Source organism: Rhipicephalus microplus, chromosome 9, assembly GCF_043290135.1.
Source record: "Rhipicephalus microplus isolate Deutch F79 chromosome 9, USDA_Rmic, whole genome shotgun sequence".
NCBI lineage: Eukaryota > Metazoa > Arthropoda > Arachnida > Ixodida > Ixodidae > Rhipicephalus > Rhipicephalus microplus.
In genome coordinates, this window is record NC_134708.1 from 71,817,152 (window position 1) to 71,832,561 (window position 15,410).

At 44.7% G+C, this 15,410-nt stretch overlaps 1 protein-coding gene across 3 annotated transcripts in view; it reads right to left on the reverse strand.

Annotated features, from left to right (window-relative positions):
- The window catches only part of ArfGAP1 (ADP-ribosylation factor GTPase-activating protein 1), a 65,249-nt gene that overhangs the window by 38,902 nt on the left and 10,937 nt on the right, over positions 1 to 15,410 (reverse strand). For all 3 annotated transcript variants that reach the window (XM_037415211.2, XM_037415210.2, XM_075873806.1), the window contains exons 5-10: positions 12,375 to 12,556; positions 9,369 to 9,452; positions 8,010 to 8,124; positions 4,776 to 4,832; positions 2,764 to 2,829; positions 767 to 826 (exon numbers count right to left, since the gene is read on the reverse strand). In XM_037415211.2, the coding sequence (XP_037271108.2) occupies positions 767 to 826; positions 2,764 to 2,829; positions 4,776 to 4,832; positions 8,010 to 8,124; positions 9,369 to 9,452; positions 12,375 to 12,556 (564 nt within the window). The remainder of the gene's footprint in view (positions 1 to 766; positions 827 to 2,763; positions 2,830 to 4,775; positions 4,833 to 8,009; positions 8,125 to 9,368; positions 9,453 to 12,374; positions 12,557 to 15,410) is intronic.

Here is a 15,410-nt window from a genome sequence, read left to right on the forward strand (position 1 = left end):
CAAGCCAGTGTCCGCAGTCAGAAGAGTCGTTGCCGATTGGAAGAGCTCAACAACTGTCATTCCCACAGCTCCCTTAGAGCCCTGCACATTATGTTTTAATGGGTGACCATCGGAAGTAGAGCTGCTACCCCAGTCAGCACAGTACTTCTCAAGGCAAACACTAAGAGCAGCGGTGATTTCTGTAGGGTGGCCGGTAGTTGATGGAATAGCTTCTTGTCGCTTTCAGTCACAGTTTCTTTCATTCAAGTTTCTTTATCAATGGCCACGTTCGGCAAGTGGACGGCAATTAAGCTTTGCTCCCACCCCTCCCCTTTTCTCATTGCCACCCCCACGTTCCCACTCAACGGCACGCCAAAAGTGCATGTGCACCGTGCTCTATAGCTAGCTTTGTGTTCCGGAACTCCAATAAAACCTCAGTCAGTTCTGGCTGATGTGGCTTGAAGGGGGCAAGTGCTCCTTTAGCTTTACCAATCCCCGTGGTATGACCTACGATCAAGTCAGCTTACAGTTGTGTAAATGCGGTGGGCTACTGTTACCAGTGTCGATGAGAGTGGAAATGAGAAAATGTATCAGAGTACTTCTGGGACTGTTCCAACAAAAGCGTAACAGAACAAGATGTGCTCAGCAGAACGCAAGTACTACCCCAGGTGCCGAAAAACACATTCACAATTACAAACATGAGGAGGACAAAAAGATAACACCAGTGCCGTGCGACGTAACAGATGTGCCCGCGCATGTACATGGCGCACTGTGCGTTCCAACCCACCTTGGTGCTAATGGTGGTGACCTGGCTCTGCAGATCGTTGATGAGCGTGCCGTCTTTCACCTGGCATGTGCACATGCGTGCACATCAACACACCACATGCACATCCATTTGCAGGAGGGGGCAGGGTTGTTCCAAACATAAGGGAGAAAAAAAAAGGAGAGAAAAAAGAAGAAGAGAACAGGGAGTCCAGGAGGATGACAACTCAAAAACTATGCTACCAATACATTGTTGCACGGTACCGCTAACAAAATTATAACAAAAATAACCAGACAGCCTAGTCGATACTGTTCTAGGCAGACAAAGAAGCAAAAAGACGGGTGCAATGATATCAATCACAAACATCACTCCAATGTTTCCAGTGAAGGGCTGACACAAATTCATCAATAACTCCGTACAAATGATGCAGCCGATGCCAACTGTGCCCAGTACATGCAGCTTACTTGATTAAAGATATCTAAGATAGCTGAGACAGCACGGCCTGCTATGACAGCATGTGGCATCACAGGACATCATTAACGACTCTTCAGCACATCACATAAATGGTAGTGTAGCTGATGGCGCACTGCTACTGATAGTGAATAGCTAATCTGGCATGTACGGTACTCAATGACTGAAAAACGAAAACTTGGGTTAAACTAATGCATGTGCTTTCGCTTCCAGCACGTGCAGGTTCACGTCATATCAGCGTAATTTTCACTCAAACACTCGCATCAGAGCCAGCATTGTGTTGAGTGGCCAGATTTGCAGACATGACACAACTATCACAAGCGATTGGTCACAACTGTCGTTAGATTAAAATACCCTATGTTTAGTTTCAACCGGTGAGTACTGTAATTATACCACCATTTTCACGCCATGCCTGAGTTTGCGTTCGCTTGTACATAACACTTTCACCTTCTTATATACAAAGTCTCCCACACATAGCTCAAACTTTTGAACTGCTTCGCTAATTTGCTTGACTTTTCACAGAAGTGCATGCCCTGTCCGTTTCGTCTACCTCAGTGAATTGCACGTCATACTGCAGCGATTTGAAACAAAATGTGAAATCTGCAGTAAAAAAATAGCGTCATTAGGGCTAAATCCAGTGACTGTCAGCAAGAGTGCAGCAAGAGCATACATATATTTTTTTTGCCGCTAAAGCAACAGACAGTCGTGTTTTTGTTTCTGCCAGTGTCCCATTTTCTTTAAGGATTCCAAGTGGCAACAATGCATACTTCTGATACAGCACTACATCATGCAACACGCTGACAACCGAAATAAAAGAAAGACAATGTGCACAAACATATCTACGCTACGTCGACAAGTTGATTTTTCCACATCGCTAGCAGCAAATCTTACAAAGAAAATACATGCTCTCGCATGTTTTACTCCACACAACTAGCCGTCATCAAGCACGGCAGAAGGCTAGGCCAGTAATATGCCACTTTTGCGCGATCTGAATGAAAGCAACAAACTTACTAGATAACAATCAGGTAATATTTTATATATACAAACATGCACATTCATAAAAATGAAGTATGCTGCCATGCATGCTAAACTCAGCTCATTTTTACTGCTTTGCAGAACTCAGTTTAAATTTAATGTCACCATAAGCATGCAAGGATCCCACATACACTCACACCTAGGTATAACGAATCCAGATATAACGAAATATCAGTCATGACGAAGTAAAGGAGGAATGCGTATGCAATTGATATGGCGTTGGGAATATACTTCTACAACAAATGTTAAGATATAACAAACTTTCCTGTAACATGCAACTTCGTTATAATGAGGTCTGAGTGTAGATATAACTGAACAAATGACCACATGAGCAACCTTAACACAGTGGCCCATCATTCAAAAGAAAAAAAAAAGGAAAAGAAAAAGCGTTCACGCAATCTTTCTAGTAGACATAAAAGCAGATGCGGTGCACCCATAGATGAAGCAGGAATTGAAAAAAGGTAAAGGAGTGCAGGGATGCCGCAACTAGCCATAACCCCACTATTACCACTGACCTTTTCGCTGACAGCCCCAGAGAGCTCGGCTGCCTTCTGGGCTGCTATGCTGCCGATCTTGACGGCCTGCGTTTTTAGAAGAAGATGCGCGCATTGAGGTCTCGATGGAGAGTGACGAGACCCTCTATTGACAGGGTTTAAAATCAAAATAGGTTTCATTCGTGTAAGCAGCAAAAATGTGCAGAAAACATTTGGACTGAAAGCCTATGTGGCCGGTTCAACATAAAATAGTTAGCAACGCACATCATGGAATGTGGTTTCATATGTGAACAAGAGCAAGCTTTAAGTTACTGACATTTTTATCTACAAAAGAGGACATATCACACTTCACGTGAAGAGTTTGGATGCAGGGTCACAGTTGTGCGCTACTTTTATTGCCATGGATACGGTGTTCCATGTTACAGCACCCTGAAATTCTAACCAACTCAGTTTTTTCAAACTCCCCCACTTTTCCAGGTTTTCCATGACGATTCTGAGTGTGTTCTCTGTCTGGTAAGGCTGCTAGGAAGACTGACCATCTGTTGCTATGGCAGAGCATCATCACATACATAATAATAATATTTGTTCGGGCTTAACGTCCCAAAAACAAGATATGAGAGACGCCATAGAGGAGGGCTCCGAAAAATTTCAACCGCCTGGGGTTCTTTGACGTGCACCTCAATCTAAGCACACAGGCCTGAACAATTCTTGCCTCCAATAATGCAGTTACGGCAGCTGGGATTCGATCCTGTGACCTGCTGGTCGGCAGCCAAGTGCCTTAGCCACTAGACCACCATGGCAGGTTAGCGCAACATACGCGACATTGAAACACACAGGACACAGTGCTGTCTCTTTGGCAGTTCACTGTTCCGTGTATTGGGCTGCTCTGCCATGAGGTAAGTGAACCAACAAGCCCACCTCAGAGCTTTCATGACTACCTGTGTACTGGATTTGAGAACCGAAGAAGTGAAAGAAGGTTTTAAAAAACCAGGGCACTTGCATAATGTACATAACTAAGGTTACCTATTGTTGCATTGGCACTCAATCAGCTTGACCCAGCTTAGCAAGCCTCTTCTCAAAGTGCTTCTGGCCAGGCCAGATTCCCTCAGTTCGAGCTCAGGTCATGGCCAAGTCAAAGAAGCATGAATTCATTAGCATTCACTGTTGTTTAAGCTTTCGATTACCTGTTTACGATAGCTCTAGAAAAAAAAGCAATTTTGTGAGCTTTCATAGAGGCCAGACATTCTTTCTTGTAACAGTTGCGTGCACAGACTGCCACCAAAGTTTCTATGACCACCCGGGTTTTTCAAAAACTCTCCGACATTTCCGCGGACCTTTCCAGACATGTTCGAATTCCCTGACAATTCCAGGTTTTCGAGGCTGGTAGACAGTCTGGAGAATCATTCATGGTAGACCTTGCTACAACACAAGGCCCCGGTGTGTGTGAGTGAACCTGATGCGAAAACCTTTTCTGAAGCACCCCAAGAAAGTCTAAACAGCGACCTCATGACGTCAGCAAGTATATTAGAAGGATTCATACCAACTATACTGACTGTAAGGGTGTGGAACAAAAAAATTACTGCCAACAACAGACACACACAGATGCCCGATCTAAGAAAAGCATGTCACTGCCAACATTCCAGAGCTGTAGCACCTTTATTAGTCGTCAAATGTGTAGTAGGTGCTGATGCCTTAGAACCCCGAACCCATGTTATTACACGAGCTACTAGAAAATGTTAAACTTTGCTACAGTGTATGCATAAACATATTGCAATAAAAAAAGGCAATAGCTGCAGAGAAACCTATCTGAAATTACAGTGCTTTCATAGCCTAACAATGCAACAAATGTCAGTTGTCATTATAATTGACATTAAGAGAGCTCTCTGAAGTCTCCAAAGCTCTCCCTCTCTAAAGAACAATTATACTTCTAATTAAACGATAGTAGAATCAATGTATGTAAACTCATTTGAATGAAACGTAAATAGCTACAAATACCTACACATAGCATGTTACAGCCAAAAGATTACACTTACATTTTCTGATGCCTTTGATGCCACCTTTGTGGCCCCAGCTGCAAATGTGGCAAGCCCCTGCAGAAAAAATTAGTTCTTGAAGATTTCACCGAACGCTGCACAATTTTCAATTGAAGATACTATAACCTGCGGCTTTTGTTCAAAGTTTTGTTTTATTAATTTCTTTCTCAGTCAGCAACTCCTAGAACAGTCAATTGCCAAGACAAGCCAGATCTACACGCAACCTGAAACGTTAAATCAGGTTTAGTCCCATAACTTTCCAATCCCAATGACCCCTTGTGTTCTGACTGTCACTACCATTTTTGAACAAATATACTATAATGAAAAATAATTACATGCCAACTCACACAAGCTGAAGAGAAGGATGACAGCACTCAACCTCAAGAACACTAAACCCGTTGAGAAACACTCGACCTCCCTTTGGCTGGAGGAGAATTGCGGCGTGCTCCATGAGAAACGTAACGTTGCTAGGTCCTAGCAGCATGAAAAGAGAGTGATTGAGAGCCCGAGCACTGCTTCCGCAGCAACACACTGAGCAAAGGCATGCACACCTTACTTTCTTTACATTAATTTCTTGCCAACCAGCTCAAATTTGTGTTGTTCGAAGTACCCAGTTTCAATAGGAAGTTGAAGCGCGGTCTAACAAAAGTTGATTCTATGAGTTTCCCAATCTAAGAAAAAAAATTTAATTCCTTGGCAAGTAGAGCCTTGTGAATCCAAAACAAAAAACTAACTTTGTCACTAAACCTGATTTCCTGGAGTAACTTGGTGAAAAAGCAGCATCTCCTTAAAACTTTGAAACGTGGTTTTTCTTTGAGCTTGTGCTCCCACACTATCACGCTAAAAGATCGAGCCACCCTAGACATGGTCCTAGCTTTATTCAGACAAGGCTGCACACTGCACGCCATGCACTGAATGGACTCGGCAATCAACAGCTCTCTTACAATCCAAATGCCAATAAGAGTGGTAGCGGTATGCGTTGTTATTGCATGGTTTATGTGACAAACAGAGCTGATCAACTATGCGCAACTTTCTTGCTAAGCCTGCTCGCACAATCGCTGCTTTCGTACGCGTCATGCAATGATGCGGCAAAACAACGAGTCTAGCTGGCCAGCATTGGCCAGACAAAAAGCCCCCCATATCCTGGCAACATCGGCATCTCCACGTCCCACCTGCAAACTGCCCCCACAAGTATTTCACATCCTCAGTTGCGGGTTTGCAGTTAATACAATGCACTGGTAGCCTACAGAGTGGCTATACCACAATTTTAGATATACAGTCGAGCCCGCTTATAACGAACCTGAGCGTGACGCGGCATCCGTTCGCTGTATCCCGAAGTTCGTAGTAAATGAAACACAGCTTTAAAAAAAATGTTGTGAGTTAAAACAAACTTCTTTGCCCCAAAAGGTCTCTAATGCACGTGTTTCGAAGAGCAGAAACGATAAGGGCAGTCTCGAGTTCATTTAAAACGGCAGGCAGCTTGTTCGCCGAGGCCCGTGGCATAAGCTGCATGAGGCGCTGGCTCCAAAGCTTCGTCGTTCTCGCAATCTGATTCCTCCAAATCGCTCTCCCCACGTACTTCATTCACAATGCCCCAATCCGTGCACGGTTCCGCAGTGTCGTCATCATCATCGGCCGTAATTAAATCATCGCAACAGATGTCGCACCCGCTCTCTTAGGTCGAAGTTGACGACGCGCTGCCACAAATCGCTGCCGCAGTGGTCCTGTTCGGAAGCTTCAGGCTCGGCATCGGGCCCGACGATCGACGAAGTCGGCTTTGCGAAAATAGTTTCGCGCACATGTAGCCATCGCCGCCACCCACGAAATATTCACCATCTCCACAGCTGAATACCGGGACGCCCGAAGCGGCAAGTTGGCTGCCAGGTGGTCAACAGCTATGAGCAAGCGCTCCGCAACGCGGCACCTAACACGCCGATTACGCTCAAGCCAAGAGGTCACACTTCCGACGTTTTTTTTTTTTTTCTGAGCGGCAACGAAAAAGTGTACTAGTCCGCCAGTCGGCCATCATGACCACACGCACACCAAGAGCGAGCAAGTCGTGCACACGCGTGGAACAGCTCTGGGCGTCGCGGAGCGGTGGAGATGGGCAAAGGGGTTGTGATCAGGAGAGGAGAGCAGACTTGCGAGAGAAGGGCAAGGAGTTGCGATAAAGCTTGGAGGAATGAAATATTCCTTCCTCCGTGCGATAAAGAGAGGGGAGGATGCGGCGGGAGGGCGACCTTGAAAACCAAAACACACGGGAAGGTAAGTAGCTTGCTTGAGAGGTCCACGAAACTTGCACGTAGAAAAACTTAAAGTGCCAGCATGCCCAGAAGTCAAAGCATGGCCGCCTCGTTCGGTGTGCGCGGCGACGTTCAAAGAATCGGCGGCTGTGATCAAGAAATTGTTTTGTTGTGCCGGCGGGTTTGCATGACCTCACGAACTTTGAATTTCACGATTTGTTCCGCGCAAACTAACAGCCGTTTTCGCGCTTCTGCACGCACGCGGAAGGCATGCTGAGTCGAGTGCGAAGTGAGCGAGAAGAAGTCCTAAACACGAAACGAATCGCAAATTATCAGAGTCGGTGGGGTAACGTATGCGCGTGCACTAGACGCAGACTATTAGATACAGTGGGTGGCCGACGATGTTAACAAATGGTCTGGTCACTCCAGGCCGGTGACACCAACGACAGTACCAGCGATCAAAAACAGGGTACGTGGCCGACCGGTCTTCGAAAGATCGGTGGCAGTGTGAAAACACGGGCCTCGTCTGGTGATGCGGGGTGCTCAAAGTAGCTGGGGGATAAAGGACGGAGGGGTGTGTAACAAAAAGCGGTCGGGGAGAGCAGCAACTAGAGGGGCGCGGAGGCAGAATCGGCGTTTAACAATGAGAATGTATGGGTACCTCGCCGATGCCTGATCGGTGGTCGAAATTGGTTTCCCAAGAAGTCGGCAGACCACTGACTCCGTTCGCTTAGCCGATCAGCGGTGCTCGGAGACGTTCGTTGTAAGTGCGATTTTGTGCCATTGAACCAATGTATATTTTGACGGTCACGCCGACATTGTTCGTTTTAAGCGAAAGTTCGTCTTAAGTGGGGCCGTTATATGTGGGCTCGACTGTAGTACCGGAAAAACTCGATTTGGTCATCATTTCCTTAAATTAAGTTTCAACTGTACTTAGGTTTAAATGACCTACGATTTGACCTACATGTGATAAAATTGAGAAGGAGCTTACCGAACTAAAGGAAGACCAGGCACCATCGAACAAATCCTGGGACTGGCTACGTGGCGGCGCCGAGACCGTGTTGCCAAACCCACTGTACCGTCCACCTTGGCTGGGTGGCAAGTCGCTGCACAGTCACCCAGGTGTCAACTTTAAGACTTACTGTATATGCTAACAGAGCTGCAGAGTTGCATGTAGGTCTAGCTAGCAACCTAGGCTTCAGGGCTAAGCCACATTTCATCCTAGCAAGTGACCTGCCTAGTGTGCCATCGATCGCCATGACTGGCCTGCCAAACATCAGCAATTGGCTTGACTACTAAGGGCTAGTGTTAATTTAGTGTACTGCTGCAGCAGTGTTAAAAACGAAAATTGGCCGAAACATCAGCTTCTCCGCAATGCACATTTGCTCGCGGCGGTTTGAAAACAGACATAAAACATTGCTCCCTACATGCTAGGCGATGCCAACAGGCAAAAAAAAAAATAAGAGTTCTACACTCGCCGTAATGGCTACAGGTGGCGCTGACCAACACTCCCATGCTTAAGTGCACATATATACCCTATAAAGCGGACAGAGGGATGACCGCTGACATAGCTCATTGGTAGAGCATCAGATGAGATATTCAAAGGTCGAGGGTTCAGTCTCTGCAAGTTATCTTTTTGTCCACTTTCCTTTCTTCACTTTTACATCATAATTACTGCCTATATAACTTCCCATATACTTTTCTAGGCATTATTGTCTGTTCTAATTAATATAGTGTCCAACAAGAAAAATGAGCACTTCATTTTACACTTCTATGCACTGTAAGGGTAGCACATACAGCGACTCCATTCAAGCCAAGCAAGAAGAAGCCCAACTACATCAGGGCTCGAATTTTAGGGCCGAGGTCATGCAAACATTTCACTTTCAAAAGATTTCCTTGCCGTCTCATGATTCACAGAGCAACAAGCACTGCCCTGCTGAGTCAACATTTGCTGACGAAAAAGGTGATGCTCAGTGAATCACGGAAGGGCAAGGGAATGTTCAAGAAATGAAATGGCCTTGCAATCTTCAACCCGGAACGACTTTGGAATGCAAGTTTTAAGCTAAGCACGAAACAGCTTACGTGAACCCATGTTAGAAACTTATTGCATAATCTGGTGGTTGCTTGAGAGCACTGGAATGTTCACGGAGATACAGCTAAGGGCTATACTTAGCATATGCAAGATCCAGCGGTATTATGAAAAAAAGGATGATCCCTTCCACACCTCGCTTTGTGACCACCTTTCACAGTATGAACCAAGGCACTAACAAACAATTATCCAAATACAGAATTAAAGGATCTTTACACAGATAATATGCTTGTAGTTAAAATGAGAAACTCGGTGACTCACTCGGGCCGTGTGGCATTCTGTGCTTGAACCCGGGAGAAGAACTCGTCCCTGTGAGACGCTACCTGCTCCGAGTTGAAGTTGTAACTGTGAGGTAAAAACACAAGGGAAAAATGGGGAGAGTAAATCAACTGAGGAAAAAGCGCGCAAAGACACGTTTCTTTCCACAATGCTGGACAATTTTTAATAGTGTTCGACATCTCACAGAAGCTACACAAAGGCACATTACGGAATAGTCCAGTGCACCGGTTTAAAAAAAGCAGTCAGACCAACTTGACCCATACCGTGATTTTTTGCATAGACACGTAGTTACCAACCCCGTTGTAATGATTCCGTACCAATAATGCAACAGAGGGATGAATCAATATATGTATGATCGAATAGTATGACCAGTATTGAAACCAATTCAAAAAGGGTCTGCCAAGCAGTCACAGCCAGCAGTCATGCCCTATCTGTTCACGTGGCCGCACGAAATGGCGACAAGAGTTTCAGTTGACATTTCGTATGCTCAGCGTGCATGTGTGTAGGCATGCCTTTGCTACCGCCATTGTCGTCACCGCCGTCATCAGCGTCCACAAGTGACGATGAAAACACTGAGGAATATGAAATCACAGTGATTCGTGGCGTGGCGAATCATTTTCGGTCCGACCCTTTTCTAAGCAGTTATGAAATCGACGCCAGACCAAGCAGTGGAAGCAGCTGGAGACACACGCTTGGGCCACGCTGGCTGGTAAGACATACGAACGCTGCGCGCGTGTTAGTTCAAATAATCACACTTGCGTCCACGACTAGTATTGAAAACTGAGCAAGTTGGTAACAATTCATAGCTGGTCGAGCTAAGCAGCGCACAAAACAAAGACAGAGTAAAAGAAGGACACACAGAAATGTATATGCTTTGTGTTTCTCCATCAAATTTTTCAGTTGAAAGTCAGCGCTCATCTTGTGCCCTTCTTTTACTCTGTCTTCGTTTTTTGCAAATGTTTACCTAGACCAGCTATGCGCTCACGACTTCACGGCAAATCACCCGACACGGAACAACGAAAACACAGGATGCACACGAATGCGCTGCATGAACCAAGTAAAACAAAGCACGTGATGCCGCTGCCAGGCAACCAGGTGTTGCCGCCAGGTGGTGTCACATGTACGCCCTGCGATGACAACAGTAAAACTGTCGACCTCATCGCTGCTCGTTCATCGTCACTCAGGACCTAAGCCGTGGCCTAAGAGCTTGCTCAATACTTCGAAATACTGTTGATGTCTAATGGCAGTGAACAAGCTCAAGACAGTATAACTTCTACGTAACGAAACCCCATTCATACTTCGCTAAAAAACTGCATACCAAGCGATCAAACGAACGCCACATTTCTAGCTTGAAATTTGGTGTCACTGCTCCTAAAAGATTTTAGAAGGCAAGGCATTGCCTAGTGCATGATCTCTAACCTGTACCAAAAAGACCCCTGATAAATGTTGCTTCCTGCACTTTGCTTTGACGTCTTTGATCAGGTCTACGAATTTTAAAATTTCTCAACAACTTCACCAATCAGGTGTGCTAGAAGCATTATTAAAGGGACACCAATGAACGAGAGTGACTTGGTTTAGATTGATAAACTGCCCTCTGAGAACTCTCATACCTCAAGTTTCACTATCATAAATTAGAGGAGAAAGTCAAGGTTGAAAAATAATTTTCTAGTTTCGCACTGAAATCTCTGCGCGTGATGTCAGAAATTTCAGAATGTATTTTTCGTATTTTTGTGACATTGATCCATCGATGAAATTTTCTGAAACTTTGTATGCTACTAAGTACATGGCAACCACGCATGACAATGTACTTCATTTTTATTGATTAGATGCTACGTAGAAACCAGTACACACCTTCGAAATCTATGTCACTGTTTTTGGTGCGGGAATCTCAAGGTAGCATCTCCCCCCACATTTTCTTTTTACTTGTTGTCTCACTTACCAAGCATCGTATCGCGGTACGTCGTGTTTTCAGGGCTGCAAAATCGTACTTTGCTACCACACGAAAAATTGTTTTTCTCTTTACTGGCAAGCTGAGAGGAAGCAAAAGCTTGGTTACCCATTAACTGCTCTTCAGTGCAATCCAAGGCCAATCATTAAGACAACTCGCATGAGCCAGTGGTGCCCCACCATTAGAAAATGCCAATTTTGAAGGCCAAACCACACACTTCCTTGCCTGTGTGCACAAACTTGCAACACGACTGAAAACGAATGAAAACTTTAGTGTGGTTGCATGTCTTCATGTACAAGCAAGTTCGAGCAAGTTTGCCCCTTGACACGTAAATTTTATCCTACGCACACGTCTACACAAACATACGGTCCTGCTTGTATGCTTTGCTGCGCCGCGTTGTGCGGAGTAGCTTTGTTCTACACCAGTTTTATGGACAGTACATAGACCCAGATTTCACATTTCGAAGAGCTATAAGTTACACAATGCGAAATAAACTTATCAATGACGTTCAGCTTGCCTAGTTAGAAAGTGATGTATAGTCGTATGCAAAGGTGCAGCAGGCAGAAGGTTTATAGACGCTTGTGCATTGGCAAGCGCCCATGTGGTGTAAGCTTTAGTATATGCACAGATTACACATGATAATCCCACCAAATAATGTGTTTTAAATACAAATAATCTCACACAGTACGGAGCATCAGCAAGAAAGATGTTATTTCTTTAAGTAATTTATTTGTAGGTGTTCATCTAAATGTCAGTGCTGTCCATTCATGGTCCTCCACAAAGTGAAGGCGGTAAATGTGATCACTGATACCAAACGGGCATTCCAGCACCCTTCACTACACCTGTAAGAGTGGGAACTACATTAAGTAACTGCAGTGAAATTTAGTTTGAAAAGACTGATGCTGGAGCAAGTTGGTGGGGATTCATTTCAAAATGTTAACAGCACATAGAACGATTAGGAGAGGTTTACATTCTAAAATCATGCAGACTGTTAACATAATGAAATGTAGTCAAATAATGTGGACGTAGCCTCGACCCACCTCTGGTAGCCCCCACTCCAGTCCTCGGGCCGGCTGCCCGAGTCGTCGAAGCGTGATGAGCCCGTGCCGAAGCTCTGCTTGAGTTCGGGACCCGAGCTGCTCTTGGGAAAGGTGCGTGTCACGTGGTGCCGGCCGGACGAAGTCTCGGCCGACCACGTCTTGCCCTGGGCCTCTGTAGCAATCTGCGCGCAGACACCAGTTGTGGTCACGAGGCACTTCCGAGCAGTGCTAAAACGTTATTTCTCAAACCATTGGTTTACAGGGCTACGGTCGCTCTCGTAAGAATCGGCTAACACTTGGGCCGCAATGAAAAAATTTGTGACTGTGAGATGTCGCTGGAGCCAACATTTCGACAAGTCGTCCTGTCTTATTCAAGGCATCTGCAGCAGTTGCAGCCTAGAAGAAGGCGAGTCCGCTCGTCAAAACGTCGGCTTCAGTGACACCCAGCGTTCGAGATTTTTGTCATCTCTTAAGCTTCCTTCAGAACTTCTTCCTTTTTTTGGTGGCACTGGTGTTGCATGCCAAAAAGGGGGCTGGAGAACCAGAAGTTAAAATCTTTATGTCTGTTTACAGAATACAGCAGGTCAACATTTCTGTGCAGGCATACGTTGAATTCGAAGTCCTTGAAATTTAAAGGTAGTGCGAAAAAGTTTGCACTTGTTCCTGCACTCTCACTCGAGAATGTGTCTTTTCTGCACAATCTCTGAATATCAAGAATGTCGGACACACTAGTCCAAGAACGAGTTTTTCTTTTATTCAAAGGTTTATAGTGAGTAAAAGGAGAAATAATTTATATTTCCAACACTGAGAGCTAACATGCAGCAAAGCCTCAGGAGCCATTAGGCACAAGATTAAAGGAGTACCAACACGATTTCGAGGCTCCTCAAAGGAGACATTATTCATTTCCATGGAGTGCACTATCAATGCTCTCCCCACACTGTAGCCAGGCAACCAGTATAAAACATTTTACTTTGATTTTAAAGCTTTGATCATTCAGCATGTGCCAGCCAGCCCCATTGCAATGGACATAATCACCAGTCAACACTGTTCACTCGGCTAGCGAAATATGCGTCCTGTGTACAACCAACTTAAATCACAGAAATTACTGACGGAGTTTCTGGACGACAATTCACTTCTCGATGTTCCAGAGAAACATATGTGACTGACAACAAACTGACAGCTACTGCTAGTATGTTGCGAGTTGCAGTCTTCTTGTGGCATCAGACTTGTGTGGACTCGTCACTGGGAAGACACCCCCTCAATACCCAAGCCAAAATCACTGTTTTAAAGGGGCCCTGCGACACTTTTTGAGCATGGTCAGAAAATGCTGCCAATCGGTAGTAAAGGCTCCCGACAACATGCTAGCCAAATATTATAGCACTGCACGTGGCCTGGAATTCACAATAAATGATCAAAGTCAGCTAAAAATTCCTTTCTCTTCTCTCGACAAATAACGTTATATGCCCAAAAATCACACGTCAACGACCCACGTATCAGTCATTGGCTGATTTGAACATGGTGCGCTCGCTCGTTACAAAGATCGCTGTGGGAGGCCACTACTTGTTCGCGTGTGCGTGCGTGTTCACACAGAAAAAGCCCTGCATTTGAAGAAAAAAAAAGAAAAAGTGCTCAAGGTCGCAAAGCCCGCGTGACGTTTTTCTGTGGCCCTGCCATCCCTCTCTGCTTAGCTTCCAGCCCTTTCGTTGAAGCGAGATAAGAAAGAATGCAATTGAAGCATGCGACAAACCTTTGTAACTCCTCTCGCACTGGACAGATTCTTAAAATTTTTGCGGCGTTGAATTCGTGAAGCAATAAGCTATTCCAGTGAATTCATTTCATGGTTACTCGAAAAAGTGTTTTAGGGCCCCTTTAAGGTGGTGGTATTACAGATATAGTAAATGCATTCCCAAGCACGCAATTCTTTTAGGTTCCTTGACACCCGTGTTAATATCTGGGGTTTTACATCCCAAAAACACGATTTGATTATGAGAGGAAGGCTCCGAAAATTTTGACCATCCAGAGGTCTTTAACATGCACTGGCATCGAATAGTACACGGACCTCTACCATTTCGACTTCATCGAAATGCGACCGCCACGGCTGGGATCGAACCCGTAACTTCAAATCAGCAGCCGAGCACCATGTCCATCGTTTCGCGGAAGCAGACTCGACACTCATGTTCTCAATATCTATAACAACTTCTACTGTAAATAAAAATATGGTCTTGCAATAGATACCAGTGTTAAGAATAACCTTTATAACGAATTTTCTGACATAACAAATTTATTTTCTTGCAAGACGCAACTTTGTTATAATGGAGTTTGAGTTAAGGGGGGAGGCTACCATCGGATACCAACTTTTTTGTTTATAGAGATATCTTAATGAAATTTTCAGGATAGACTTATAGCAAAAGCATTAGAAGAACTACAAAATTTCATCAAGTTATGTTCACTGGTTTTCAAGTTACAGCAGAATATCAGGGTAGTGCACATGGTTCTTTTATTCCAGGCCTGGAGAACTTTCAAAAGGTGCTGGAACTGTGAAATTAACTATGATGATTCCCAGATTGATACTCCAGGGGGTAACAGAGCCCTTTTTTTTGAATTTCCTTGCTGAAAAGTTTTAGCAGACCATCAAACTTTGTGTTCGTGATTAGGATATTATCAATCAAATTTTGATTAAATATAATAAATAACACACACAATATATTGAAAAAATGGGCTTGTCACCCCCTCAGAAATTTATTCATGTACATAATAAAAAAAGACTTATGGAAATCCAATGAGTGGTTCCAGAGATATGGCTGGAATAAGCAGCCTCACTAGCCAAAAATGTCATTTTGAGAAAACGACGTTTGAAAGTTTTGAGCACATAGGCAGTTCTAAAATGAACCTGCAGCGTAACTGGAGGTGTCCTTTGGCACTCTCTTTCATTGCCGCCTTTCCATCCACTCTAGGGATCGCTTCTTAGCCTTTTCGCCACTGTCGATGAGCACGAGACACCAGGCGCACTTGTAACGACAAATTCTTGCACTGGCG